We start from the raw sequence: 26902 nt of genomic DNA, 5'->3' as shown, positions 1-26902 counted from the left end.
TTGCCCAGCTGCGATCTTCGCGTGGGCAGGTTCTCATTGGAGACAGCTCTTCAGTTTCTATTGCAGGTCGGGGTAAGATGCAGCTTATTCCGGATGGACGAGGTGGCACCCATACTTCAGAGGTTTTGCATGTACCAGGATTGGGGTACCATCTCCTTTCAGTCCATAAGATTTGCTCTCTTGGTCTTCTGGTGGAGTTTGACAATTCTACAGTGCGAGTCCTTGATCGTGAATCGAGGAAGGTTCTATCATCTGGATATGAGGAGAACGGCATTTACAAACTGAAGTCTTCCACTGCCCTCTCTACTCTTCTTCTTACCTCACAGTCACAGTCTGAATTATGGCATGCTAGGTTTGGTCACCTGAACTATGACTATCTTCGGAAGGCGTCACGGGGACAGCTTGTTCGAGGGTTGCCGGATATAGTGGTGAGCCAGCAGCCATGTGTCTCCTGCATAAGGGGGAAGCAGCATAGGGATGCCATTCCCCACACCGCTTCGCGGCGGTCTACTTCACCGATGGAGTTAGTATCTACGGATCTATGTGGCCCTATGAGGAATGAGTCCCTGCGTGGGAGCTCGTACTTCATGCTGATCGTGGATGACTATAGCAGGATGACATGGGCCTAATTTTTGGCACTAAAATCAGAAGCTTTCTCGCACTTCAAGGATTGGCTTCTCTTTGAGGAGAACCGATCAGGCCGGAAGTTGAAGACCTTGCGATCCGACAAGGGAGGTGAATTTGTCTCTAATGAATTTGCTCGATTTTGTGCAGATAGAGGAATTCACCAGGAGTTTGCCAATACGAATACTCCACAAGAAAATGGTATTCTCGAACGGAAGAACCGCAGTGTGATCGAGATGGCGCGCACCATGATGGAGCACCGACAGACCCCCCAGGTTCTGTGGGCCGAGGCTGTGGCTACTGCAGTCCACATTCTTAATCGATCTCCTACTTCGGCCGTGGAAGGGATGACTCCATTTGAGGCGTATTTTGGGTTGAAGCCAGATGTTTCTTACTTTCGGGTCTTTGGGTGTGATGCCTATGTTCACATTCCCAAACCTCACCGTGACAAATTCGAAGCGGCTTCCCGCAAACAGGTATTTGTTGGCTACAGCTCCCAGTCCCAAGGCTACCGACTGTATGATCCCGTCAAGCGGGATGTATATACTAGCCGTGATGTGCGGTTTGTGGAGGTTCCGGCTTCTTCAACGGGTGAGGAGCATCCCGTTCTTGGAGATCCAGGGGAGAGTTTGGCTCCTTCTACAGTTCCGCTGGAGCCTGTGCCGTTTGATTATGATTCTGTTTCTGACACAGAGTCTACTGTTCCACCGGATCCTTCTGAGGAGTTACCACCGGTGGACATTCCAGAGTCTTCTACTGATGAAGAACGACGAGGGGAGGTTCGGCCTCCTCCTCGCTGGGCCCGTGACACACTCCGTGATTCAGGGATCGAGGGGGTTCCTGAGGAGTGGGGACCGCAGGATGGTCCGCGGCGGTCACGGAGGCACCAGGCGCATTCTTCGGAGCTTGTGTGCTCCAATTATTGTTTGATGTCCCGAGTTATGCAGGATCGAGAGCCCACCTCCGTGAAGGAGGCTTTACAGTCCGCCCCATGGAAGAAAGCTATGGAAGCTGAGTTGGAGGCTATTGAGAGGAATGGCACTTGGTCACTTGTGCCACACCCCCCGAAGAAGAAGGTGATTGGAGTCAAGTGGGTCTTCAAGACCAAATATCTCAGTGATGGTACTTTGGATAAGCACAAGGCTCGCCTTGTTGCTAAGGGTTTTGCCCAGCGCCCAGGGATTGACTGTCATGACACCTTTGCCCCTACAGCTCGTATGGCAACCATTAGAGCTGTTCTTGCTTTGGCTGGCCATAGGAGATGGCCTGTTTATCAACTGGATGTGAAGTCGGCCTTCCTGAATGGTGATTTGAAGGAGGAGATCTACGTTGAGCAGCCTCCTGGCTTTGGTTCTTCGGACGGGAAAGTCTACAGGTTGAAGAAGGCCCTGTATGGTCTCAAGCAGGCCCCGCGAGCTTGGAACGAGAAGATTGATTCGTTCCTCCAGACTCAGTTGGAATATCGGCGGTCCAAGGCCGATCCGCAGCTGTATGTTCACACTTCCGAGGATGGTTGTGTGCTGTTTGTATTATATGTTGATGATTTGATTGTCACAGGTGATGATGCACAGCAGGTCCAGGAGACAAAGTCAGCTTTACATCGGACGTTCGAGATGACGGATTTGGGGCTACTCCATTTCTTTTTAGGACATGAGATTTTTCAGTCTCAGAGGGGGATCTTTCTCTCCCAACAGAGATATGTACAGGAGCTCTTGGTGTCTTTTGAGATGGAAGATTGTCGGGCCCTCTCTACTCCTATGGATCCGAACTGGAAGGCCACTTCCCACTCAGCTTCTCCTTTGGCGGATGCTTCCCGCTATCGACAGTTGATAGGGTCTTTGATTTGGCTTCTCAACACCAGGGTTGATCTATGTTTTGCTGTTGGGCTCTTGGCAGGGTTCATGAGTGAACCTAAGACGGTGCATTGGCAGGCTGCTCAGAGGATACTTCGGTATCTGAGGGGGACGTCTGATTTGGGGATTCATTACCCCGCAGGGACAGATGGGTCAGATCTTGTACTTGCAGGTTGGAGCGACTCAGATTGGGCCGGTGACGTGGACCACAGGCGGTCTACAACAGGTTACTGTTTTACTTTGGGTGCAGGTGTTATTTCTTGGAGTAGCAAGAAGCAGCCCACGGTAGCCCTTTCGTCTACTGAGACGGAGTATCGGGCCGCGTCTTCCACCACATGCGAGGTTGTGTGGCTTCGGAGACTGTTGGAGAAGCTTGGGTGCTCCCAGACTCGTCCTACATTGCTGCGATGTGACAATGAGAGTTGCATTGCCTTGGCAAGGAACCCTGTTTTTCATGCCCGGACGAAGCACATTGAAATCCAGTACCACTTCATCCGAGAAAAGCTTTTGGATGAGACCATCACTGTGGAGTATTGCAAGACGGAGGATAATCTTGCGGATTTGTTTACGAAGGCGCTTCCTCAGGCTCTACTTCGGCAACATTCCAGATCCCTCAGGCTTCTGCCCTGTCCAGGCTCTGAGAGGGGGTGTCAGAGATCATAGCCTGTCCAGCTGCAGCAGTCGGACCAGCAGCACTGCTGCACAGTCGGACTGCCACGTGGCAGTCCGACTGCCTGCAGCCACTTTTACCAGGCTGCGCCCCAGTTTTGAGCCCCATTCCAGGCAGTTTTTCGCCTATTTATTGCTGACGTTTTTCAGCAGTCCACCGATCATTCTCTGTCGCAGATTACAGACCGGTGCCGTGCAGATCTCTGTCTCTGTTCGCAGATTTCAGACAGCAGACAGTGCAGACTGCAGCAGACTTCGAGGTGGACAGCAGGTCGCATCGTCGAGGTGGAGACACGCAGTCCAGCGCACTGCGCCCGTGTATATCTTTGTATTCAGCATTCTTTATACAGCAGATCTTCAGTGTACACTGTCTCTTTCTCTCCCTTCTCTCTCTGCGTTCTCTCTCTCTCAGTCCTACGCTTCCGCACCGGTGCACTCTGACACTAGGATGGCAGCAGGAGCTAGAAACACACAATAATGATGAAGATGATCTGTTGTATCAGTCGAAGGAGGAGTTAACCCAGCCAACACAGCTGGTGGAAATGATGAAGAACAAGTTGCCAAGTTGTGCAAACTCAAAATGCAGCAATCTGGAATGTCAGGAGCTGATGAGGATGTGAAGAAGATGAAGTGACGGTTATGCAGTGGAGATGTAATGGCTAAGAGAGAGAGGGAGACAGAGAGCAGCAGTAGAGAGTAGAGAGTAGAGAGTGTGAGATGCACAATGTGTGATCAAACATGTCAATTATTTATATAAAATAAAACTTATAGAAACAAATTAATTGATAGTATGTCTCACCTTTGATAAGCAACCTTGTGCGTATTCCCACTCTTCTTGAGATATATTAATTTCCTCCTCTTTTTCCATTCTCTCCATTTCCTCATGTAACCAATCTATATCAATATGACGTGGGAGCGCATTTAGATGATCTGGAAATGAGACATTACGTCCATATCTAGTGCAAAATTCTTGTCTTTCGCTTTTTCTTCTTGCCCTTGCTTCATTATATAGTGTCACCCATTTGCTCATTACATCACTATTGAGCACACAAAAACTATTTAACTTATGAAGTTCTTCTTTTGTTAGCACTTTATTAGGTTTTTGTGATAGATATATGTAAAGTACAAGTGCTAAAGGTGTGTTCACACCCAAGCACGTATAAAAGGCTCAGTGACCCATTATTCCCAACAACCTCCCACCTTCCTAAAGGAAGCGTGCCTTAAGGTTAAAGAAAAGAATCAACTAAGTCTAAGTATGTACTAAGCTGAAATACATATACTATCCAACTCCCATCATTTGTCGGCAATGAGCAAATCACTTTGCTAAAGAACCCTTCGTGAGAAGTCTGCAAGGTTATCATCTGTATTTACCTTGACAAGCTCAATGCTCTTGCTATCAAGTACATCCCTGATAAAGTGTTACTTCATCTATATGTGCTTCGTCTTTACATAAAAGATAGGGTTTTGTGCTAGCATGATAGCACTCTGACTATCACAATGGAGGACAAGGGTCTTGATAATGCCAAGCTCTCCCACCGGACATGAAAGCCATGAAGTCTCCTTGCATGCCTCAATGGCAACCACATACTCTGCCTCTGTAATAGACAATGCAACACACTTTCGTAGCTTGGAAATCCAGAAAACTGCCCCCCCCCCCCCCCCCCTCCCCTATGAAGGTGAATACATACCCTAAAGTAAACTTCCTATAGTTAGCATGACTAGCATAATCTGCATCCGTAAAGCCAATGACAGATGCCTTCTACTTTCCAAAGCAGATGCACAAGTCCTTTGTGCCCTTGAGATATCTCATGATACCTTTCACTGCTTCCCAATGCTTTCTACCAGGATGTGCCATATACCTACTAACCACTCCCACCGCAAATACTATGTCCGGATGTGTAGAAACCATAGCATACATCAAGCTATCCACACAACTGAAGCCTACAGAATCTTGGCCATTTCAACCTTTTCGTCATCAAATATAGGGCTGTCCTTTGCACTAAGTTTCACATATGGAGACAATGGTATGCCAATTGTTGCCCCCCCTCTATATTGAGACGCTACAAAATCTTGGATACATACTCCTGTTGTGACAGATAAAGAAGGCATGTTGATTTGTCCTTAAGTATACGCATGCCAAGAATGTGATTTGCCTCACCAAGATCCTTCAAGTCAAAACTATTGTGTAGCTTCAATGAGTCCAAAGCATGAACATCCCTACCACCAATCAATATGTCATCCACATACAAAACCAACATAATAAGGTCGCCATCTGTTGCCTTCTTGGTATATAAGTAGTAATCCACTTGACTCCTTTTGAATCCTTAAGACTGCATGAATGTATCAAACTTATGATACCATTCATGTGGTGCTTGTTTCAACCCATACGAGCTTTTATTAAGTTTACATGCCATCTCTTCTTGCCCGTTGGCCACAAAACCTTTTGGTTGTTGCATATATATGTCCTTGTACACATCACCATGTAAAAGAGCAATCTTTACATTCATCTGTATGAGTTCCATATCCTCACATGCAACCAAGCCCAATATGGTTTGCAAAGTAGTTATCTTGACTATAGAAGAAAAGATCTCGTCAAAATCAATCCTATGTTCCTACTTGTACCCCTTTGCAACAAGTCGTGCTTTGTACTTTGGTGAGAAACCAGAAGTGACCTTCATCTTGTAAACCCATTTGCATGGTAGGACTTTCTATTCCTTGGACAAATGCACCAAATCACAAGTACCATTCTTTTTTAGAGATTCCATCTTTGACAACATAGCTTTATGCTATTTCTTGTTATCCTCTCTATCCATTGCTTCCTTGAAGCATGACAGTTCACCACAATCTATCAACAGGACATAATTAGCAACATAATTTGCATCAAGAACAAACTTATTTGGCTGTTTGGTATTTATGGTCAACCTATGGACCCAATGATCAATGTTTGTTGGTTGTTCAGCCTGCAAATCTCCATTAACAACTTGCTATCCAAATGGTTCAGCATGTTATCATGCTTGTTCTAGCTATTCTAATGGTACATTTTCTTACTAAAACTATGATATACCATAGGCAATTCTTGCTAATCAATTTCAGCATCATCCCCTGCATTTATAGGGTCATTTACAGTAGGTATTTGCTACTATACAGCAGGCACTCTTTGCTGTCCTACAGGTATCTCTTCTCGAAACAGAACCCTTTCGACTTCCTCAATCTTTTCAAGCTATTTATGCATGTGATCTTCCCAGAAGATAACATCATTGCTACATATAATTTTCCTTTTCTTGAGATCCCATAATCTATAGCCCATTTCACTCTCATCGCCATATCCTAGGGAAATGCATTTACAAGACTTTGGTTTCAATTTGTTGCGTTTTTCTTTGTGTATATGCACAAAAGCCTCGCAACCAAACACTCTCAAGTGTGCATACGAAGGTGGCTTGCCCGACCTCGCTTCTTGAGGGACTCTCCCTCCCCGCCAAAGACTTGTTTGGTGACCGATTTATCAAGTGTATGGCAGTCATAATAGCCTTTGCCCAAAATCCATGAGATAATGCAGCATAAGACAACATGGTCTCGATCTTCTCGTGAATAGTCTTATTCATACACTCAGTAATAACATCTTAGTGTGGATTAGATCATTTGTTGGATTCAACAAGATGGTCTATCAACCTTTATGGATGAAGTTTGACTCAAGCAACGTCTTCTTCAATCATTGAAAGAGGTACTTCTATTATTCTTCTTTAATCTCTCCAATTTCTCATTCAATTGTTGTTGCATTTCCTATTGCTAAAGGAGAAGTTAAGTAGAGTACTCTTGCATTGAGCTTCAATCTCAGCATTGATTGAATGAACCATAATACTCAAGTATTGAGGCATTGAATCTTGAATCCCAAGTATGAATTGATTGATGAATTAGCCTGTGACATTGTCACATTTAGCATGTTTACTATAAATACAATGATCACATTGTTCAAAATCAACATACCTCAAAGATGGCAAATAACCCAAACGAGAGAGCACTTTCATTCTAAATTGACTCATGTGTCCCAACCGGCTATACCACAAAGAAATAGTTGGCTGCTCAGTTATGGCGACAACATGGTCACTCACACTAGATACATGCAAAGGATACAATGTATCACTTTTGGACCCCTTGGCAACAATGCGGGAGCCCTTACAGATTTTCCATTTGCTATCCCCAAAGGTGGTGTGATAGCCTTCATCATCTAGTTGCCCTGTGCTTATCAAGCTCTTCTTGAGCTAACGTACATGTCTCACATTATGCAAAATAAACAGAGCCATGTTGAAATTCCGGTTTCACACTACCAATGCCTGCAATTTTACATACATAGTTATGTAACGTGCCCGCCTATCGGTTGTCCAAGCACGTTTTTAGCGGTCCGTCGAGAGACTAGTCTAAGCGACACCGCCCGGCACTCTCATGGAATGCCACGGGGTTTGTCGCCTAGGGTTTCTCGTGTCCGCTTCGCAATGGAATGTTTACGGCCAAACCCACTAGGATCGACCTGAACTTGAGTCCCTAGTGATCAAGGTCTCCTGACAGCTTTCTAGCGTCGGTTTTGGGCATCCTACTTTGCACAGAGATAACCAAGCCGAAGCAGACCCATGCCACACTTGGTTCAAAGAGAATGGGAAACGAGAGGGATGCGGCACTCCACCTCTCTGTCCATAAGGCATAGTCACATTCCGGTCCCCTAAAACAGCATGAGTTAGGGTTCAAGCCTAACAATTTCTAAGCGTGGATCGTCAGTAAAACCTTGTGAGAAGCCTCCCAATTCTCTGGGACCACCCTGCTGTAGAACACACCCGTCGGGAGTTCCGCCCTCCCGCTTCCCTCACTTAGCATACTTTAGTTGTCTAATTAGTCCTATCACTTTTAAGTGTGACATGTAAAAACAGCTGCCTTAATTAACCTTTTTAGAGGACAGGATTCGTTCACGTAATCTTATGGCATTGACACGAAAACAAATTCGAACAGTTTCCCTGGAAGTACTTAGTATTAGCAAATTATCAGAGTTACAAGTCTTGTTCAAAAGGGACAATATTCACAATCCGTAAGGATGCACTTTATTTCCACCAGGTTTCCGCCTTGCACTAGTAACAAGGGCTCCCGAAAATCTATTCCGAGTCACGCTGATCATTAAAGTAGGGCCCGGAGGCAAGGAATTTACAGCCAGAGTAATCAAAGCTTGGAGAATATGTGCTGAGCATGTGTCTCTCATTATAAATCTATTGGAGTTTCACATTTCTAGACCAAATTGATTTTGCTTATGATGGTACTTTGCTTTTAAATATTGGATGCTAGCCCATTCTTCTTCGTGTATGGTCATAAGCCGAGTCCACCAGTTGCCCAGGAACCCAAGGCTCATTTCCTTACATCCTTCTCTGAATGGGGTTGTTGAGCAAGAGAAATAAACTGTTGTGGTGATAGTCTTCTCCATGTTGTATAGGAAAGAGCTTTATCACTCCTTTAAGATAGGGTTCATTTTCATGGCAATCTATTTGCTTAGCCGTATACCTTTTGAAGCCCTCCAAGTCATCACCTTGTGTCATGTCATGTATGCGAGTTGCAAATTTATGTGGGCATTGATGTTATAACACATCCTGTGACATTAATGTCACACATCCCCAAACCAAAGGATGTCCCTTGTACTGCCACTCACAATCATTCCCTTGTCCCCTTGTTTTAAATAGCCAAGGATGGCTTGTTTTAATATAAATTGTTCTTCCCCAAAAAAATGGCACTTTTCCTTAAGTTTTTGTGTGATTTTAATGTACCATTTTTCATCCTCATTTTCACACATGCATGCATGTTTCATTGAGTTTTCAGGCATTTTTGGCATAGAATTTTTCTTTTTCCTTTCATACATACAAACATACACATGTCACAAACTCAACCCAAAATTTTAATTTCAAACAGCCCAAATTAGACACATAAATCACACTCACCTTTGTCACAAAATCATGTTACAATGGAGTCATGGGACATATGCACACGCACACACATATATACAAAAGTTGATGATATATTTATCCACATTTCTCAATTTTGAAGGTTTTTTTTTGCAAATTTGGTGTTTTAGTATAAAATGCATTTTTTGAACACTCTTTTCATCTCCCCATCCCCTCCCTTGCTTTTGGCCATCCGCTGTGACAGCCCCATCCCCCATCACAACCCCGTCCCTATGCCACAATTTCACCTTCCTTTCGTGCAGCTATGGTAATAGGAGCCATTAATCAATTACACACAGCAAAGCATAGGGCCATGGCCAGCTCAGCATTAATCACATGCAAGGGATCTGATGGTCCCCTTGTTATCATACATGTTATATAGAGCCCTATCTGAGAGATTCCTAATGAGTTAAGCAGTCAACCTTAGTATCCCTATCAACAAATCAGGATATTCTTTGAAGCAGCATAACTACAGGATGTCAATAAAATGTTGTTGATGGCAGGTTCATTGTGTACACAGTGTGTTCAGTTGTGTAAATACTAAGAATCAAATCTCGAAACCTTCAATTAAAACAGGAAAAGCTCAACAGATTTTAGAAGATCCCATCTAACATGCAACATCTTATTTGACTGGAGAAGAACATCAAACAAACTGTACCTCCATGACAATCCCACGAAAGCTTTCATTGTTCAAAATCGCCCTGCCTGTTTTTATATTGAAGTCACCATACTGATACTGAAAGCCCTGCAAATTTTTCAAAAAAGATCATTATTGCAGCTCTAACAAAGCCACTTGAGGTCACTTGTTAATTGACACATAATCTAATAGAAGAAACTGCTCTTGCCTCAAATAACAGAGTTAGCCGATTCCTGTGTGTTTGTAGCTTCTCCATAATTTCCTGGATGTTTGAATCAGCCTCTAAAACCAGATGATCTGCTCGCAGGATGAAGAAGTGTTTGCCTGGGTTATCTGAGAAGGCTACTCCAAGTATGTCTTTTGTAGAGTCAATAGGGATGGATGGATCTGATGCATGAACAAACAAGCCATACGCCCAAAAGTTATAAATAATATTCGTTGCAACTTGCAGATTCTAATGGATTCTCTCACTGAACCTAAGTAGAACCAATGTTGTTCAATAAAGAAGCCCACTGTGCACCTAGATATTATTACAAGCAAAACTTATATCTGATTTCGTAAGTACATGTTTTGAAGTTTGTTTCAAGGGAATATGTGCTTAGTAATAAGGATCCTCCACATGTTTTATTGTAGGACATAGGAATCTAGACTGATAATAATAATCTATGTTCTATACGTTGATCTTGGGTTGATAGGACTCATAGTTTGCAGGTGATTGTTTGGGACCCAGGTCAATGGACTGGATTTAGAGCCAGATCCAAGTATAACTGGACTAGATATTAGATCCAAGGAATAAGCAAGAACCCCATTTTAAATAAGCTAGCTAGCTTGGGCATGGATAAACAGAATTGAATTTTGTTTTTTTCATTACAAACCTAGGGCTGGCCACCAAGAAATTTGTCTAATCTGCAGGACTGTTTTGTGAAATGGACAATGAGGATGTAGAAGAGGAGGCAGCAACAGACAGTGTGCTCAGCCACCCACAAGGGTGTAGATGATGAAGGGTGAAGAGGTATGTACCACTCATGGAGATAGCTCAAGATCCACACAAGGGTGCTTTGCACAATGAGATGCATCGATGAATGCTACCTGATGAGAATGTGCATGCAACAAAGTGCCACTTGGATAGCGTCCTGTGAAGATATGCTAAGATTTGCATTCAAAAAACACAAAATGTATGAGCACAACTAAAAAAAATAGCTCAAACAATAATGCAATAAATGCAAAACACAAAAACACAAACACAAATAGAGAAGAAAGAGAACTCTAAAGTGACCGAATCAATGCTGTAAATGATGGAAAGAATGTACAGCTGCTCAAGGGCAGAGCTATCCAACCACTCGTGGCTCTCATGGAAGCGAACTATGGGAGTAGTCCAAATGTGAAGTCCACCCGAGATAGATCCCAAGTGTTGTAACCACCAATCAAGGGGAAAAGAGTGCTGAGAGTGGAAGGGCAGCAGGCTGGACCAAAATGCAGCAATCTGGAAGCTGAAATCTGGTAAACACAGTAGTGTACCACCCATTCGCGGCTGGAAACTATCGCTGGAGCTGAGAACAGCAGAGTAACAGCTGTCGAGGAGTGTGCTGACACAGAGCGGCCTGCAGAACAACAAAACGCAAACTATGAACTGCCATCTAAATGCTAACATGAAAGTCTGGACAAGCTTGGTGCAAAACGCAGATGTTTGGCATCTCCTAGCAGTAGGGCAGCTACCCCAACCATGCGTGGGTATTGGTGACAAAGGAAAAAGGATGAAGAGGCATGGAGGTGTGGTGATAAGGTAGTAAAAAAAACCGCCGGTGGAAACACCGTAGGATCCTCTCAAGGGTGTTCTGCACAATGCAATGCAAAGAGTAATGCTACATGATGAGAATGTGCATGTAGCAAGTGCCACTTGAACAATGTCCCTCATGGGGAAATTGTTCACTTGCCCAAGTGCCCTTTTACAAAGATGATGATGATCATGCAATGCAAAGGGAAGGTACAACAAGGAAAGGAGACCAACGTCAAAGACAAATGCCAAAAACCTATAGAATACCAAGAAGGGTAGGAGCCTCCTCTGAATAATGGATGTCAATGCCGAAGGAGAAAGAGGAGCCTAATGTTGATCTCCATATGGTGCTGAGAACCATGATGAATTTGATGATGAAGATAAAGGTAGACCTGACACCCCTTAGCCTAAATAACCAAAAGAGAATCAGCCATCAGATATATGGAACATGCCCATACTCGATCTCAGGAGAGGGCTCCTATGCTAACCAAGTTGCATAGGCAAGCCCGAATATCAAGCTCGGGACATGGCTCCATGCAGTCGAGTAGCACTAGGATAGCGGTCCACCATGCAATCACGAGCTAGGTAGCATGTTTTCATTGCTACTTTGTGGGCACCTACCTTGGGATTTGTGCAGTCCAGTCAAATAGCATTTAATGCTGCCAAATGCATGGTTTTTTGGGCTGACTATTGCAGCTGGTCTGACATGGTCAGATCAGCCAGTTTTGGACTGATCAAATCGGTCATGTGTGCCAACCCTACCTGGCAGATCATTCATCTTTTTTGTCTATAAGTTCAACATAGTCCATCTCCAGCATTCCTCTGCCTCCGATGTAGCCATCGTCAATCAGCCTGATCCAATGCCCTCACTAATGCCTTGGGCTGTGTGCAGGGACTGATCAGTCCACCGTTGTATTCAGCCTTTCATTCAGATTCAGTGCAGATTATCACTTCATTCTCTTCTCTCTTGCTGCCTCTCTCTTCTCCATATTCATGTTTCTCTTCTGTTGCGCACTCTCACATCGTATCATCACCTAACTGAGGGCAAAGTGAGGCTTCCACAAGAGAAGACCACATCTAGGTTGCTGTTTAGAGCAGATTTGTTGCAAAGAACTTGATCTTGCTGCTGTTTTTGGGCCTTCTACCAAGTGGGTGTGACATCTACAATCTTCCTTTATAGGCTATAACTGATTTTTCCTCCATCCAGGCATCTAATTACCAAAATGCAAATTTTCTAGTGTAATTGCAGGTCTACTACACAGATGGAGTACCACCTATTCAATGTGTTTGATGACTCCAATGAGCAAACTATCTTTTGCTCTAAAGATAGTACGTTCTCACCCGTCTGAACATTGCCAAGAGCAATGCCAAGAATGGAGATCAAAGCCTCATTCCAAAAGGGAACATCTCTCAGACAAGTCTCGAAGATCACAGCAGCTTACTCCTCCTCCTGCTTCTATACATGTCTCACATAGGGCTTGTCCATCAAGCCCTCGTATTGCCATGATGGCACCCTCTATAAATGTGCTAGTTCTTCCCTCTTTACCCAAAGAAGATCGACTTGACGGGTCAAACTACTCCCTTCGGTCATGCAAATTCTTCCACTAAGAAGAAGCCATGGCTCATTGATCGTGGGGCCTCTTCACATATGACCTATCGATGGAATTGGCTTCAAGATCTTCATTCCAGAGGGGATTCTATCACCATTGGTCATAACTATTTTGTACCCACTCGCAGTGTGGGAAATATTCCCCTTGTCTCAGATACATAAGCTTCATCCCCAAAGTTCTTTATGTACCGGATTTAGGCTTAAACCTTCTTCTTATCCATGGTTTGACATAGCTAGGCACTTGTCACCAAGACGTGAAATTTTGAGATGCTTTAATCTATCTAATAACATTTGATTAAGTTATTGATCAAAATGTGCAAGATTGTTTAGTACATATGTTGGACATGGCAGTTATTTCATGGTAACAAGCCAAGGATCTCGAGGATATAATGAGTGTCGAAGGCAAAAGTTATAATAAGTTATGTGTGACAAGTACTAGGTGGTATCAGGTGTCAGATTTGGACCTAAATCAATTTATTAGTCACTAAAGTCAATGGTGACATTAGAAACTAGCCATTAATTAATTAATTAATACAAATCTAAGGGCTCATGAATAATTGGAAGACAAATTGGCCTTACCAATTTCATTATTGGCTAGTGAAGTTAATATTTTGAGCACTATAATAATTATTAAATTGATTTTCAAAATTAATTTAATAAGCTAACGTTGAAAAATGGAATTAGAAGGCTACCGCTTGGCAAAACTTGTCCATGCAAGTAAGAAAAACGTTTTTAGGCGCTAGTGGAAGTCTATTCTAGCCATTGTGAGACAGAAGAAGGCTATTAGAGAGCAAGGAGATGCTTCTGATGTGATTTACAACCACGAACCAATCCTACAGTAAGTAACAGCAATTTGGAGCCCCCCAGGAGTAGGTGACAATAGCCCAAGGTCCTTCTGGTGTAGCTAACAACATACAAGAGGAGGCAGCACTCTTTCTAGTGGTCCTAAGATGTAGGTGACAACTTCCATGGCTGTTTAAGCAAGGAGGCAGCAATTTTTCAGTATTTCTCACAATGAAACTCTAAAATTTCTCCCTCTACAACATTCTCTCTCATCCCCCAATCATCTCTCAAGTTATCTTGACGTTTTCCAACAGTTTGTGCCATCACAGGAAGAGATTTCAATCAATCTTTGTTGTAAAACCTAATTTAGGGCAAAATTTAGGGCTTTGACAGCCACCTTGAGATATGTGCTCAAAATTGAGGGCCTAGGACTTAAATTCTAACAGCTAAAATTGAAAAATTTTAGGGAGATTCAAGAGACAAGCCAACTAGTATCAACTTTGGGGCTGAATTTGTCTTTCGAGCAATAAGGTGAATGCCAATCTCCAAGCAAACCAAGGAACAAATTGGTTTGGAGGCTTGCTGGTCAGTTTTGACAACAAGAGATACTTGGATTAGCAGAGGAGATCAAAGGATCTCAGTTGTACTCCTTCCATTTGTAATATAAGATAAAGAAATACTCCAAGTGTGTCAATTTTGGGACCAACAAGGTATCCAATGTCGAAGATTAAAGTGGTAAAGTGTGCATTTTCAGTTTACGTGAATTTTATGCTTGATATAATTAGTGCTTAATCAGATTATTTACCACCATGTCCAAGGAGGAAGATGTTGAGAAATAGACAAATTATGTATGCTCCAAGAGGAGCTGTCTTGAATCCCATATGCACAATGAGGAGAGTGGAACAACTCAAAGCCTATAAAGCATTGTACTTGACTATGAAATGAACACAATATCATGATGCTTTGTACTTTCAGTTAAGTGTCGGTCATTGTCGATTCTACACAAGATTGTGATTATGAGTCCAAGCTAATCTATCTTGGAACCTAATTCACTTGTGCAAAAGTTTGTCTCTACTTGTCCATGTCATTATGAACTTGGTTTACATCTTTGATCCACCATAGCTTGTGTCATGTCCTAGATCCACATCATTTAACATGGTATCAAAGCCCAGTTGGGCATGGCACAGCTCACACTCTGAATCTCTAGTCTCCCTTCATCTCTGGTGATCTCTAACCAGCCCACATTCAGCTCATATCTTCAGTTTCATCTTCAAATCTCAGTTGGACCTTGTGGCAGCCATAGCCAGCAGCACCCTGTCATCTTGAAGCTCCTGTATCTCACTCCACATACCAAATCTCTCTGAGCTTCCTTCTGGAAAGTTGTTCTCCACCTCATAAAGCTTCCCTGTATCACATCAATCCATGAGATTTGGCTATCTGGACCTCAGCATTGTCACTATTGTCAGTTGCTGCCATAGCCCCAGTTTGTGGCCTGCAGGACATACCTCACTTTGAGCTCTCATATCTCTCAAACCAGGCAATATTTCAGTGTGCTTTCTTCAGGAGGATTGTTCTTCTACTCAAGGAGCTTCTGCCTATCACATCTAAGCCTGACATTGGATACCTACAAGCCTGGCATTGCTGAAATTCGACGTCGCTGCCATAACTGCGCCTGGTTACGTTTTGCTGATCTGCGCGCATACTGCTGTACCCGATCTTGACGATTATCATGGGGTTCTTGTAGAGCATGGAGTAAGCTACATTTCCATAAAAAAAGTTTTCAAAATGATCAACTCTAGCTCTAGATATCTGGAAAAAACCAGGCCTGGGTCAAAACCCTAATCCAAGAAGCCATAGCCATCAAGGTGCAAGCTCATTTTTTCTTCAATTTCTCATTCCCTTCAACTTAGGGCACACATTGCCACTCTTATCTGAGTTTGAACTCAGTTCCCAGCAAGATTAACACTTCAAATCAACAAGCAAGAAGAAGATCAAGCACCGACATTCAATACTAAGCTCAAGAATAGTATCTATTGATACTCAACTAGTGTCAATTGACACTAACCTACTTGTGACACTTCACAAATCCCCCTTGCTGGTCTTTTCTCAGTTAATTGGAGCTGCTCAACATGGAAGAACTTGAGCAAATAGCAAAGTTCAATGGAGAAGGCTTCCATGCCTGGAAGAAAAAGACCATGTACCACCTGATGCGAAAGGATTTATGGGACTTGTTTGAAGATGATGCAGATAACAAGAAGGAAGATGATGAAGACGGGTTCGTTGAAGAAGACCAGTTCAAATCCAAAGAATGGAAGAAGATGAATAATAAGGCACTAGGCATCATTGCTTGGGGATTAAGTGATGATGTGCTACATCATATATCTGGCATTAGAAATGCTAAAACCGCCTGGGAGGAACTTGATAAAATGTTTGGTACTCAAGCAAAGAATTCAAAGGTAAAACTTCTCATGCAGTTTTATAAACTGGATATCAAAGACAGTGCTTCTATGACCATACACATTAATAAGTTTAAGAGTTTAAAAACTCAACTTGCATCTCTTAAAAAGAATATTGAGGAAGATGAAGCAATACCCGTACTGCTTGCAAGTATAAACAAGGATCCATATGAAAATCTTGTGTCCACTTTGAGTAATGTTCCAAGCCTCACACTTAAAGATATTGAGCACTTACTACTCGATGAAAAAGACAAAGTAAAAACCAAGGATGCAAAAGACAATGTCTCATCATCTAGGGACAATCTTTTGTACACCAAAGGAGCTGCTGGACCTAAAGGAAGAGGTCGAGGATTCATCAACAACAATAACAAGGATCGGATTACATGTCACTATTGTGGTAAGACTGGCCATGTAGCCAGTGAATGTTTCCACAAGAAGAGAGCCCAACAATTGCAAAGTGATCATCACCAGAACCAATACATGGAAGAAAGAGAAGAAGAAGAATATGCTTCCACTACCATCAACAACTCTGACAGATTGTTTTGAAGAACTTTCATTGTATCTTTCATATGTTTTTCCCATAGTGGATCTTTCTTTTCCTTAGTGAATTTGATTTGTACAACTCTTACCAAGAATGTAAAGTTTCAAGCCTTAACTTGACTAGGCTGCCAAAGAGCTAGTCTCCTGGTCCATGTCTACATGTAGGGGGGGCAAAAGCCAGCAAGGGTAGAGACTCATCATTTGAGGGGGGGTGTTGAGAAATAGACAAATGATGTATGCTCCAAGAGGAGCTGTCCTGAATCCCATATGCACAGTGAGGAGAGTGGAACAACTCAAAGCCTATAAAGCATTGTACTTGACTATGAAATGAACACAATATCATGATGCTTTGTACTTTCAGTTAAGTGTCGGTCATTGTCGATTCTACACAAGATTGTGTTTATGAGTCAAAGCTAATCTATCTTGGAACCTAATTCACTTGTGTAAAAGTTTGTCTCTACTTGTCCATGTCATTATGAACTTGGTTTACATCTTTGATCCACCATAGCTTGTGTCATGTCCTAGATCCACATCATTTAACAGAAGGATGGTTTCATAGTTCCATTGCCCGGCTACCATCCATTCCCTCGAATTGGTGGGCCCAAGGTACTTGATTAAAGGTTAGAAGCTTTGCTCTAGTGCTGAAATAGTATTCAGCTGAGTATTACAGCAAGAATGTCTTCAGATAGTGAGATGCGATCAAACAGGGATAATGCTTCTCAATCTGAAAATTCAGGAGGTGTTGGAAAAAATGCAATACTTGATCTTGGACAAGGCACCGAACATGGGCAGCAAGCTGAGAATGAGGGAATTTGACAAGAGGTGGGTCCTTCTAGGTCTCTTGAAGCTCATAACCAACAAGAGGAAGAGGAATTAAATGACCATTGTATAGATTAGCTAAGGACAACCACTAAAATGTTAATGCAATTGGCAAATGATCCTTAGTTCATATGCTTTTAGAACCCCTTAAAGGAGGATAGTAAAGGCAAGAAGAGAAAATCATCTTCGAGAGCTTAAGAACAGCAAGATGCACAGAAGGAAGAGCCAATACAACAACATGATGTTTTAAATGCAGGTAGTGAGCATAAGCAAATGATGCCAGTGGGCCAATTGATGCATATGCAAGGCTAGCTTAGAAGTGCCAATCCAATGCTTATTAGACAGCAAGGCATGCACACAATTATGGGGCAGCCAAGTTGCTTTGGTGGTGGCACTAGTTTCAATATTGCTTTATCAATAGATGCAAAATGGATAGAAAAGGATGACTTGGCAGACCATCCTCAGTTGTTGCAACTTTACTAAGATGCCTTTCAGCTACAGCCGACTTTAGTTCGGGTTCAATTAGGTTCAGCAGAGCGAAGGTCTGAAGTATTACCTGATGCTCAAGGAGAAGATAGCACTTCCACTCCTCCAGTTGTGGACAACTCTTGTATGTAGTGGATCTCAAATGTATTCAGCATGCATCCAAGGTACTGCGTTGACAATATGTCTGTCATGAGGTCACTACTCAGTGTACTAGTCATTATGAGATGTATGTAAATGAGTATGAGTTTCACTCCGGCACTAAAACTATACTTTTACATCAGCTTATGATCAATTTGGCATGAATTTTTGTCTCAATTTTGAGACAAAAATTCTAATCAGTTTTAGCTTAGTTTTTTATTAGTTTGAGATTCGTTTATGGTCACTTTGGGATAAGTTTTGCATCAATTTTTGCATTAGTTACCGATCAGGTTTTGCAATTAGTTTGTGATAAGTTCTTAGATCAGAAAGTGATCAGTTTATGATCACTTGATACTCAGTTTTCAATGGTTTATAACTAGTTCCATGAATAGCAGCATGTTATAAATACCATTGATAGTTTCAGCCATGGTTTAAGCTAAGAATATACTCTACTATGGTTCTGAAGTCACAACAATTGAGAAACATGAGTTATGGATGCATCCAATGGGTCTCTAGCAACAGTTCTAAACTAATTTTCCATTTTATATTATGTATGTACTGGCTGGAAATTTTCAATAGGTTTGGAGCATATGGCATGGTTGGACAACAATGGCTATTGTTATGACTATGATGCCTTATGGAAATTCCAGTGCAATATGCTTTTCTTTTGGCACAATGTCGTACAATTGAGGACCAATGTAGGGATTTCAATAAGAAGGCCTATAATTGGGATGTGAAATTTTGAGATGCTTTAATCTTGCTGATAACATTTGATTAAGTTATTAATCAAAATGTGTTTAGCACATGTTGCACATGATAGTTATTTCATGGTAACAAGCCAAGGATCCCGAGGATGTAGTGAGTGTCAAAGGCAAAAGTTGTAATAAGTTATATCTGATAGATACTAGGTGGTACCAGGTGGTCAGATTTGGGCCTAGACCAATTTATTGGCCACTAAAGTCAATGGGTGGTGGCATTAGAGACTAGGCATCAATTAATGAATTAATGCTCATCTAAGGGCTAATAACTGCTCAAGGATACTTGAAAAACAATTTGCCTAGCCAATTTAATTATTGGCTAGTAAAATTAACTTTTTAAGCACTAGAATAATTATTAATTAATTTTTAAAATAAATTTAATAATTTAGATAATGTTGAAAAATAGGATTAAAAGGCTACCACTTGGCAAAACTTGTCCATGCAAGTGAGAAAAACGTTTTTAAGCACTAGTGAAAGTCTATTCCAACCATTGTGAGAAAGAAGGAGATTATTAGAAAGCAAGGAGATGCTTTTGATGTGATTTGTAGCCACCATGGACCAGTCCTACAGTAAGTGACTGTAATTTGGAGTCCCCCCAAGAGCAAGTAACAGCAGCCCAATGTCCTTTTGTATAGCTCACAATATACAGGAGGAGGCAACACTCTTTCTAGTGGTCCTAAGCTGTAGGTGACAACTTCCATGGCTATTTGAGCAAGGCAGCAACAGTTTTTCAGTATTTCTCACAATGAAACTCTAAAATTTCTCTCTCTACAACATTCTCTCTCATCCCCTAGCTATCTCTCAAGTTATCTCAACACTTTTTAGCAGTTTGAGCCATCACAAGAAGAGATTTCAGTCAACCTCTATGATAAACCTTAATTTAAGGTAAAAATTAGGGTTTTGACAACCACCTCAGGATATGTGCTCAAAATTAAGAGCCTAGGACTTGAATTCTAACAACTGAAATTGAGGAATTTTAGGGAGATTCAATAGACCAACCAACCAACATCAGATTTGGGGCTGAGTTTGTCTTTCGAGAAACAAGATGAAGGCCAATCTTCAAGCAAACCAAGGGGCAAATTGGTTTAAAGGCTTGCTAGTCAATTTTGACAGCAAGAGGCACTTGGATTAGTGGAGGAGACCAAAGGATCTCAATTGTACTTCTTCCAATTGTAATATAAGATAAAGAAATAACACAAGAAGCACCAGTTTTTGGGCCAATAGGGTATTCAATATCCAAGATTAAAGTGATAAAGTGTGCATTTTCAATTTACATGAATTTTAAGCTTGCTGTAATTAGTGCTTAATCAGGTTATCTACCACCCTGTCCGAGGAGAAAGGCTGGTTCCAACACTCATGTTATCTTCACCTAGGATGCTATGACCATTGAGGATTCTTCTACAAGTTTTATTTTTTGGATAGGTACTTCAGAGGGTGGGCTTTACAAACTCACTGCCCTTGCTACACGGACTTTCCATGCGCTTAGGTTGGTTTGGTATGCCCATATTGGGCACCTAAATTTTGACTCATCAAAAAGGCTTCTCAGAAGAAGCCAATGAAGGGACTTTCGAATTCCCCCTCGGCGAGCACCCAATTCACACATTATGCCAAGCTACTTACAAGGCAAGCAGCATAGGCAACCTCATCCACGGGTGGCTTCTTGCAAAGCTACTACTCCACTTGATTTGGTACATACCGAGTTCTGTGGACCTATGGGCATGGTCTCCATTGGGATTCAAAAAGACCAAAAATATATCATGGTTATAGTTGATGATTTTAGCAAGTACATATAGTCATATTTTTTGGAGCACAAGAGTGAGACTCCAACTATTGTGATTCAAAGATATTTACTGAAATGCAAATTCTCTCAAGGTTCATGGTGTAAGAGCAAATCATGGTGGAGAGTTTTGCTCCAAGGTTTTTGATAGGTTTTGCAAAGACCGCACGAGATTCGAATGGAGTATCTCATCTCAACGCACCAACTGAGAATGGTAAGGTGGAGTTTGCCAAGAAGACCGTGCTTGCGATGGCTCGTTCAATATTGATGCATCAAGGTCTTCCTCATTCCCTTTGGGGTGAGGCAGTTGCTACGGGAATACATATCCACAACAAGTCTCCGACTTCGGCATTATAAGGCAACTCTCTATGAGGCTTTCTTTGAGAAAAAGCCTTACGTGTCTCATTTTTGCATCTTTGGATGTGATGTCTATGTCCATGTGGACAAGAAGAAATGAGATAAGTTGACCCGAAGTCGAAGAAATTTATCTTCATTGGTTATAGTGTGACCACAAAGGGCTACAAGCTCTATGACCCGTAGAAAAGAAAGATTGAGGTGAACAAGGATGTGGTATTTAATGAGGTTGCGGCCTCCAATAATCCGATTGATGATACTTCTACAACAAGTGGTCCTTCATCACCAACCGACCCCCTCCTCTCCAAAACATCGACCCCTCCCCTTCCTTCTAGATTACCTATTAGCACCCCTTCTTCGTTTGCAACTCTTTCCCCTCCCTCCCCTCCTTCCCCTTCAGCTCCACTTCCACCCATGGTGGCTCCTACTACTACTTCATCGAGTATTTCTACTCTTTCCCCATCCCCTAAGGTATCATCAAGGGGTATCAAGTTGTCCAAGGGACTGCCCTCTTCTTCGAATGAGGGGATGTACCTTTACCCAATGAGGGAGAGTCCCTATCCCAAACAAGTGCATTACAAGCACCGAAGGCCTCTCAATCTCCATCACAACAGGACGAGCCTATTGTTATTCCATGGTGATATAGGCAAATTATACACAATGCGGGTATTTTTCACTTTCCTACTACACCAATAGGCCCATGTAGATCAGTCAGGATACAAGCCCAACAAGTTAGTTCACTCTATGTGAACTATGCCCTTATGTCTCATATTTTACAGGATAATGAGCCCACTATTATTGCATAGGATGTATAGCAATGTGCTATGTAGGAGAAGCTCAATTCCATTGAGCATAGCCAGACTTGGAAGTTGGTTCTGTGTCTAGAGAAACGGAAGGTGATGAGTGTGAAGTGGGTCTTTAAGACCAAATACCTGGCTAATGGCACCTTGGACAAGCACAAAACTAGGCTTGTTGCTAAGGGTTTTACACAGACTGCAAGTTTGGACTATTCTGGGACATTTGCACCTACAACTTGTATGTCTAATATTCGCGTTGTTTTGGCTCTTGTAGCTCATCACTGATGGCTAGCTTACCAAATGGACGTAAAGCCTACCTTCTTGAATAGCATCTTAGAGGAGGAGATTAATGTTGATCAAGCTCCTAATTTTCGTGTGCAAAGGAAGGAGGATCATATCTATAGGTTGCGAAAGGCTCTCTATGGCCTAAAGCAAGCTCCTAGAGCTTGGTACCAACGGATTGATTGGTTATTTCTACCGAGTGGGTTCCATCACTCCAATCATGACCCTACTCTTTATTGTAAGGTTGAGGGTGACAAGTGTGCTTTGGTCAGCTTATATGTGGATGACTTGATTATTACAAAGAGTGACTCACAACAAGTGGATTGGACTCCAGAGATTTTGAGACGAAAGTTTGACATGATGGACCTTGGGAACCTTCACTTCTTCCTTGGCCTTGAGATTTATCACCTCACACATGGCATCTTTATTTTCCAACACGTATATCTCCAAGCTTCTTTCAGAGTTTGGTATGGCCAAGTGTAAGCCCATTTCATGCCCCACGGACCCTAACTCCAAGATGGTGACTACGAGAGATCCCCTTCCAGACACTACTAGGTACAAGCATCTTGTTGGGTCTTTAATCTCGCTTATCCATACTAGGCTAAACATTTCTTTTGTGGTGGCATTACTGTTTTATTTTACGAAGACTCCTACTCAAGCTCACAAGAGACCCGCCTTGCACGTGTTGCACTATTTACAAGGGGCTCGATCCTACGGGATCATGCATGGAGAGAGGGCCACTCTCATTGGATGGAGTGACTCAAGTTGGGCAAATGACATGGAGTCTAGATACTCCACTACAGGTTTTGCTTTCTTCCTTAGATCACAAGCTATCTCATGGAGCAATAAGAAGCAACCTACCATGGCATTCTACAAAGGCAGAGTATTGAGCACTTTGTTCTACCGCTCAAGGAGTCATTTGGCTCCACCGGTTGTTGGCAGAGATTGGATTTCCACAAATAGGATCCACTCAACCACACATGGATAACTAGAGTGCCTTAGCTCTAGCTAAGAACCCTATGTATGTTTCATGCTCACACAAAGCACATACAGGTTTAGTACCATTTTGTACAAGAGCGGATTGCGGATTCCAAGATAGCAATGGACTACTTTCCCATAGAGGACAATGCAAGGAACCTCTTTACAAAGCCACTATCTCAAGCTTCTATGCTTCATCACATGAGGTTTTGGGTCTTCAAACACTCCCAACATCTGAGAGGGGGTGTCAACTTGTATTTTGTCAGTCTATCATCTCCTATTATGAGCTCCATTAGAGTCTAATGAAGACACAGAAGCTCTGACTGTTTCAGCCTAGTCTAGATGTGAGCATTTCTTTTTCAATGTGTCTAGACTGTGTTCACACTGGTACCACCCACATGCATTTCTTTTTCAATAGCTGGGTAGCATATTTTTGTTGCCAATTTGTGGGCATCTGCCTTGGGATTTGCAAACTTTGGTCAAACAGCATTTAATGCTGTCAACTGCATGGTTTTTTGTGCCAACTGCTGCAGCTGGTCCGACCTGGTCAAGTCAGCCAGTTTGGGCTGATCAGGTCAGCCAGATTTGGCTGGGGTCAGCTATATATAGCCCACCCCCACTTGGTAGATCATTCATCTTTTTGGTCTGCCGATTCAGCACACTCTGTCTCCGGCATTCCTCCGCCTCCAGTGCAACCATTGTCATCAGCCTGCTCCGATGCCCTCACCGATTGCTTGGGCTGCATGCAAGGACTGATCAGTTCACCATTGTATTCAGCTTTCCATTCAGGTTCAATGCAGATTATCACTTCATTCTCTTCTCTCCTGCTGTCTATCTCCTCTCCCTATATTCATGTTTCTCTTCCATTATGTAATCTCACAGATCAGGCCAGCCTTCTCTTCTCTCTATATTCATGATTCTCTTCCATTGCACACTCTCATAAGAACAATGGTCTTCCTGGTCTTGATCATTGCTTTGGGCAGCCCTCACAGTCTGACCCCTATCCTTCCCATCTTGCCAATTATACCAATCAGCCATGTGTATCCTTCTTCAGAAAGCCTGCAAAAAACATATGCTGCCACCTACACAAAACTAGACGCTCATGAAAGATGCCCTTGTGGCAAAAATCTGTCATGCATTGCGCTGTCCACAATGTGAGCAGGCTAAGAGAATTAGTGATGAGATGATCAAGGCCTAGAAATCCTATTCTCCACTTGATGGGGCTGTAATGAAGATATCTGATACAAAAGTAGATTGACAAACTATGACAGTGATAGAGCTCCCCATGTTGCTATTTGACTCAAATTGAGACTCACAAGCAAGAGATGTACACAGTACAAGACATAGAATAACATGTATGCTAACGGATTGTTCCATCTACTATGCAGAAAGTCTGAGCATGAAGCTTCAGAGAGCCCCACTGAGACCACGATTATTTGGTCTATCTAGTGGATGGTTTGAGCCTAAATTTCAATGGAACCATCATATGCCCAGCTCAATCTTCAAGTTTAATCAAGCTCCTATGGTCTCGAACTTCTAGCTTAGTACAGAGTAGACTGATGTCATCACAAATATGTCATGGTGACTACGACAATTTGCATCTAGTTGGATGGTACACCCATGTGATTGACCAAATTATTTATTTGTAACCACCTTACACAATGTACATTTGGTTACATGCTTGGGCTAACCTACACTTTTTTAACTTTCTTGAGATGTACATCCTTTTCTAACCTACACTTTTGTAACTTTATTGTAGTTGGTGAATCATTGATTTCGCTTGAGCTTGTAAGAACGCATATTATGGTGTTTCACATGATATACTCCATTTATAATGTATTGTGCATAGCTGCCAAGAACATGTTTCATATGTTAGGAAACTCATTTAATATTGAACATTTCATAAACGTATGAGACACCAATTTTAAACTTTCGCGAAAAACCCTAACCTAAAAAATGTGTTTGAAGTTTTGTAGTCAACATTTAGTACATATTCATTTGCCGCACTAACATAGATATTGACATTCTTTGCAGGAATTTCGCTATGTCCATGATGCATGTAGATATTGATGGCTTCTATTCTTGATGGCTTCTTCTACATTAGAAGTTAATGTTGTCATGGATAAATAACCATGATGCATGTAAATAGTGATACTATGTTGAATGCCCATTTGCATTGTATAGAATCATGAATCATCATAAATGTGTGTTTGCTATGTCATATGAGTCATACTTCATTTATACAAAGTATTTAAGTATTTATAGTTTTTATCATCTTGAATGAAACCCATTTTGGATGTTTTACAAAACTCTATGGAACCTAGGACACCCATTACATATCTTCCATTTCAAAAACCCTTGGCAACTATGATATTTTTGAAAACACAATTCCTATCTATTTGCAACTGTTAGAGACAAAGGTGTATGGAAACACTCGGAGTTTAAACTTTCTTGCATAAAATTATTTATCGTCTTGATAGCCCCCAAAAATGTGGTTAAATATTTTATATAAGTTTTTTTCTCTAATAAGTGAGATCACTTTTGATTTCATTGCCTTCGCTCCCATGCATATGAGGCACAAAAGCACATTGGACCATCAATTAATTGAAATTCATCCATGCAAGAAAAGAAACTTGTAGCAATCATCCACGAGCTAAGACTTTGGCATCATCACTTAGCAATGCCCACATGCACCACTATGCCCTATACATTGTCTGTGATTAAAGTGGAACTCATGCAAAAGTGTTACAGTGTTAGCTCCAATTTAAGAACCCTAGAGATGGATTCTCACAAAATAAATTTTCTATTTGTAATGAGGACTCTTAAAATACCCTCAAGAAAAAGAAAAAAAAAATAGAGTTTGTGTTGCTGACATGGCATTGCTAGGTGAATGTGGCACTATCAAGATAAACCTACTAATATGGCATTTCATGTGGTGCAAATCAGCTCGTCCTAATGATTATATCAACCTTCCCTTCTAGACTTACATCAAATGCCAAGTGCCTCTTGCTATCATAAATAACCAACAAGTCTTCAAATAAATTTGCCCCTTGATTTGCTAGGGATTGCCCTTCAACCTTGTTCTTAGGAAATAAATTAGCCCCAAATTCAATGCTGCTTGGCTGGCCTCTTGAATCCTCCTAAAATACACTGATTTCAACTTTGAAAATTCAAGTTTGAAGCCTTCAAATCTGGGCACACTTCCTAAGGTGGTCAAATCCTAATTTCTACTATAAATTAGGGTTTACAATGGAGATTCACAAAAATCTCCATTGGAGGTGGAGACTCACAAAAATCTCCACCTCCAATGGCTGGACTACTATAAAACTTGGAGTAAAGCTAGGAAATGGCTAAAGAAAGAGAGAGAATGCTGTAGAGAGAGAAAATGCAAAGATTTGTCATGAGAATTTGATGAAATTGAGCTGCTATCCGATTTTCCAACCCCAAATGAATTCAACAACAGCAAACAAAGTATCAAAGGTTATAATCTTCAAGAGAAAGTACATCAGTCGCAATCGTCAACTTCCTTTAGTTAGAATATGCAGTCGCCTTCACCAAAATAGTCTCCAATGGCTAGAAAATGGCCCCAAAAGCAA

At 41.9% G+C, this 26902-nt stretch overlaps 1 protein-coding gene across 3 annotated transcripts in view; it reads right to left on the bottom strand.

Moving 5' to 3' along the window:
- Positions 1–26902, bottom strand: part of LOC148018502 (TATA-binding related factor (TRF) of subunit 20 of Mediator complex) — a 55529-nt gene that overhangs the window by 3951 nt on the left and 24676 nt on the right. For all 3 annotated transcript variants that reach the window (XM_087661962.1, XM_087661960.1, XM_087661961.1), the window contains exons 3-4: positions 9964–10142; positions 9777–9863 (exon numbers count right to left, since the gene is read on the bottom strand). In XM_087661962.1, the coding sequence (XP_087518088.1) occupies positions 9777–9863; positions 9964–10142 (266 nt within the window). The remainder of the gene's footprint in view (positions 1–9776; positions 9864–9963; positions 10143–26902) is intronic.

This window comes from Lygodium microphyllum, chromosome 21, assembly GCF_053477565.2.
Source record: "Lygodium microphyllum isolate KBCC chromosome 21, Lygodium_microphyllum_v1.1.10, whole genome shotgun sequence".
Classification (NCBI taxonomy): Eukaryota; Viridiplantae; Streptophyta; class Polypodiopsida; order Schizaeales; family Lygodiaceae; genus Lygodium; species Lygodium microphyllum.
This window is presented reverse-complemented; position numbering and strand designations above follow the sequence as displayed.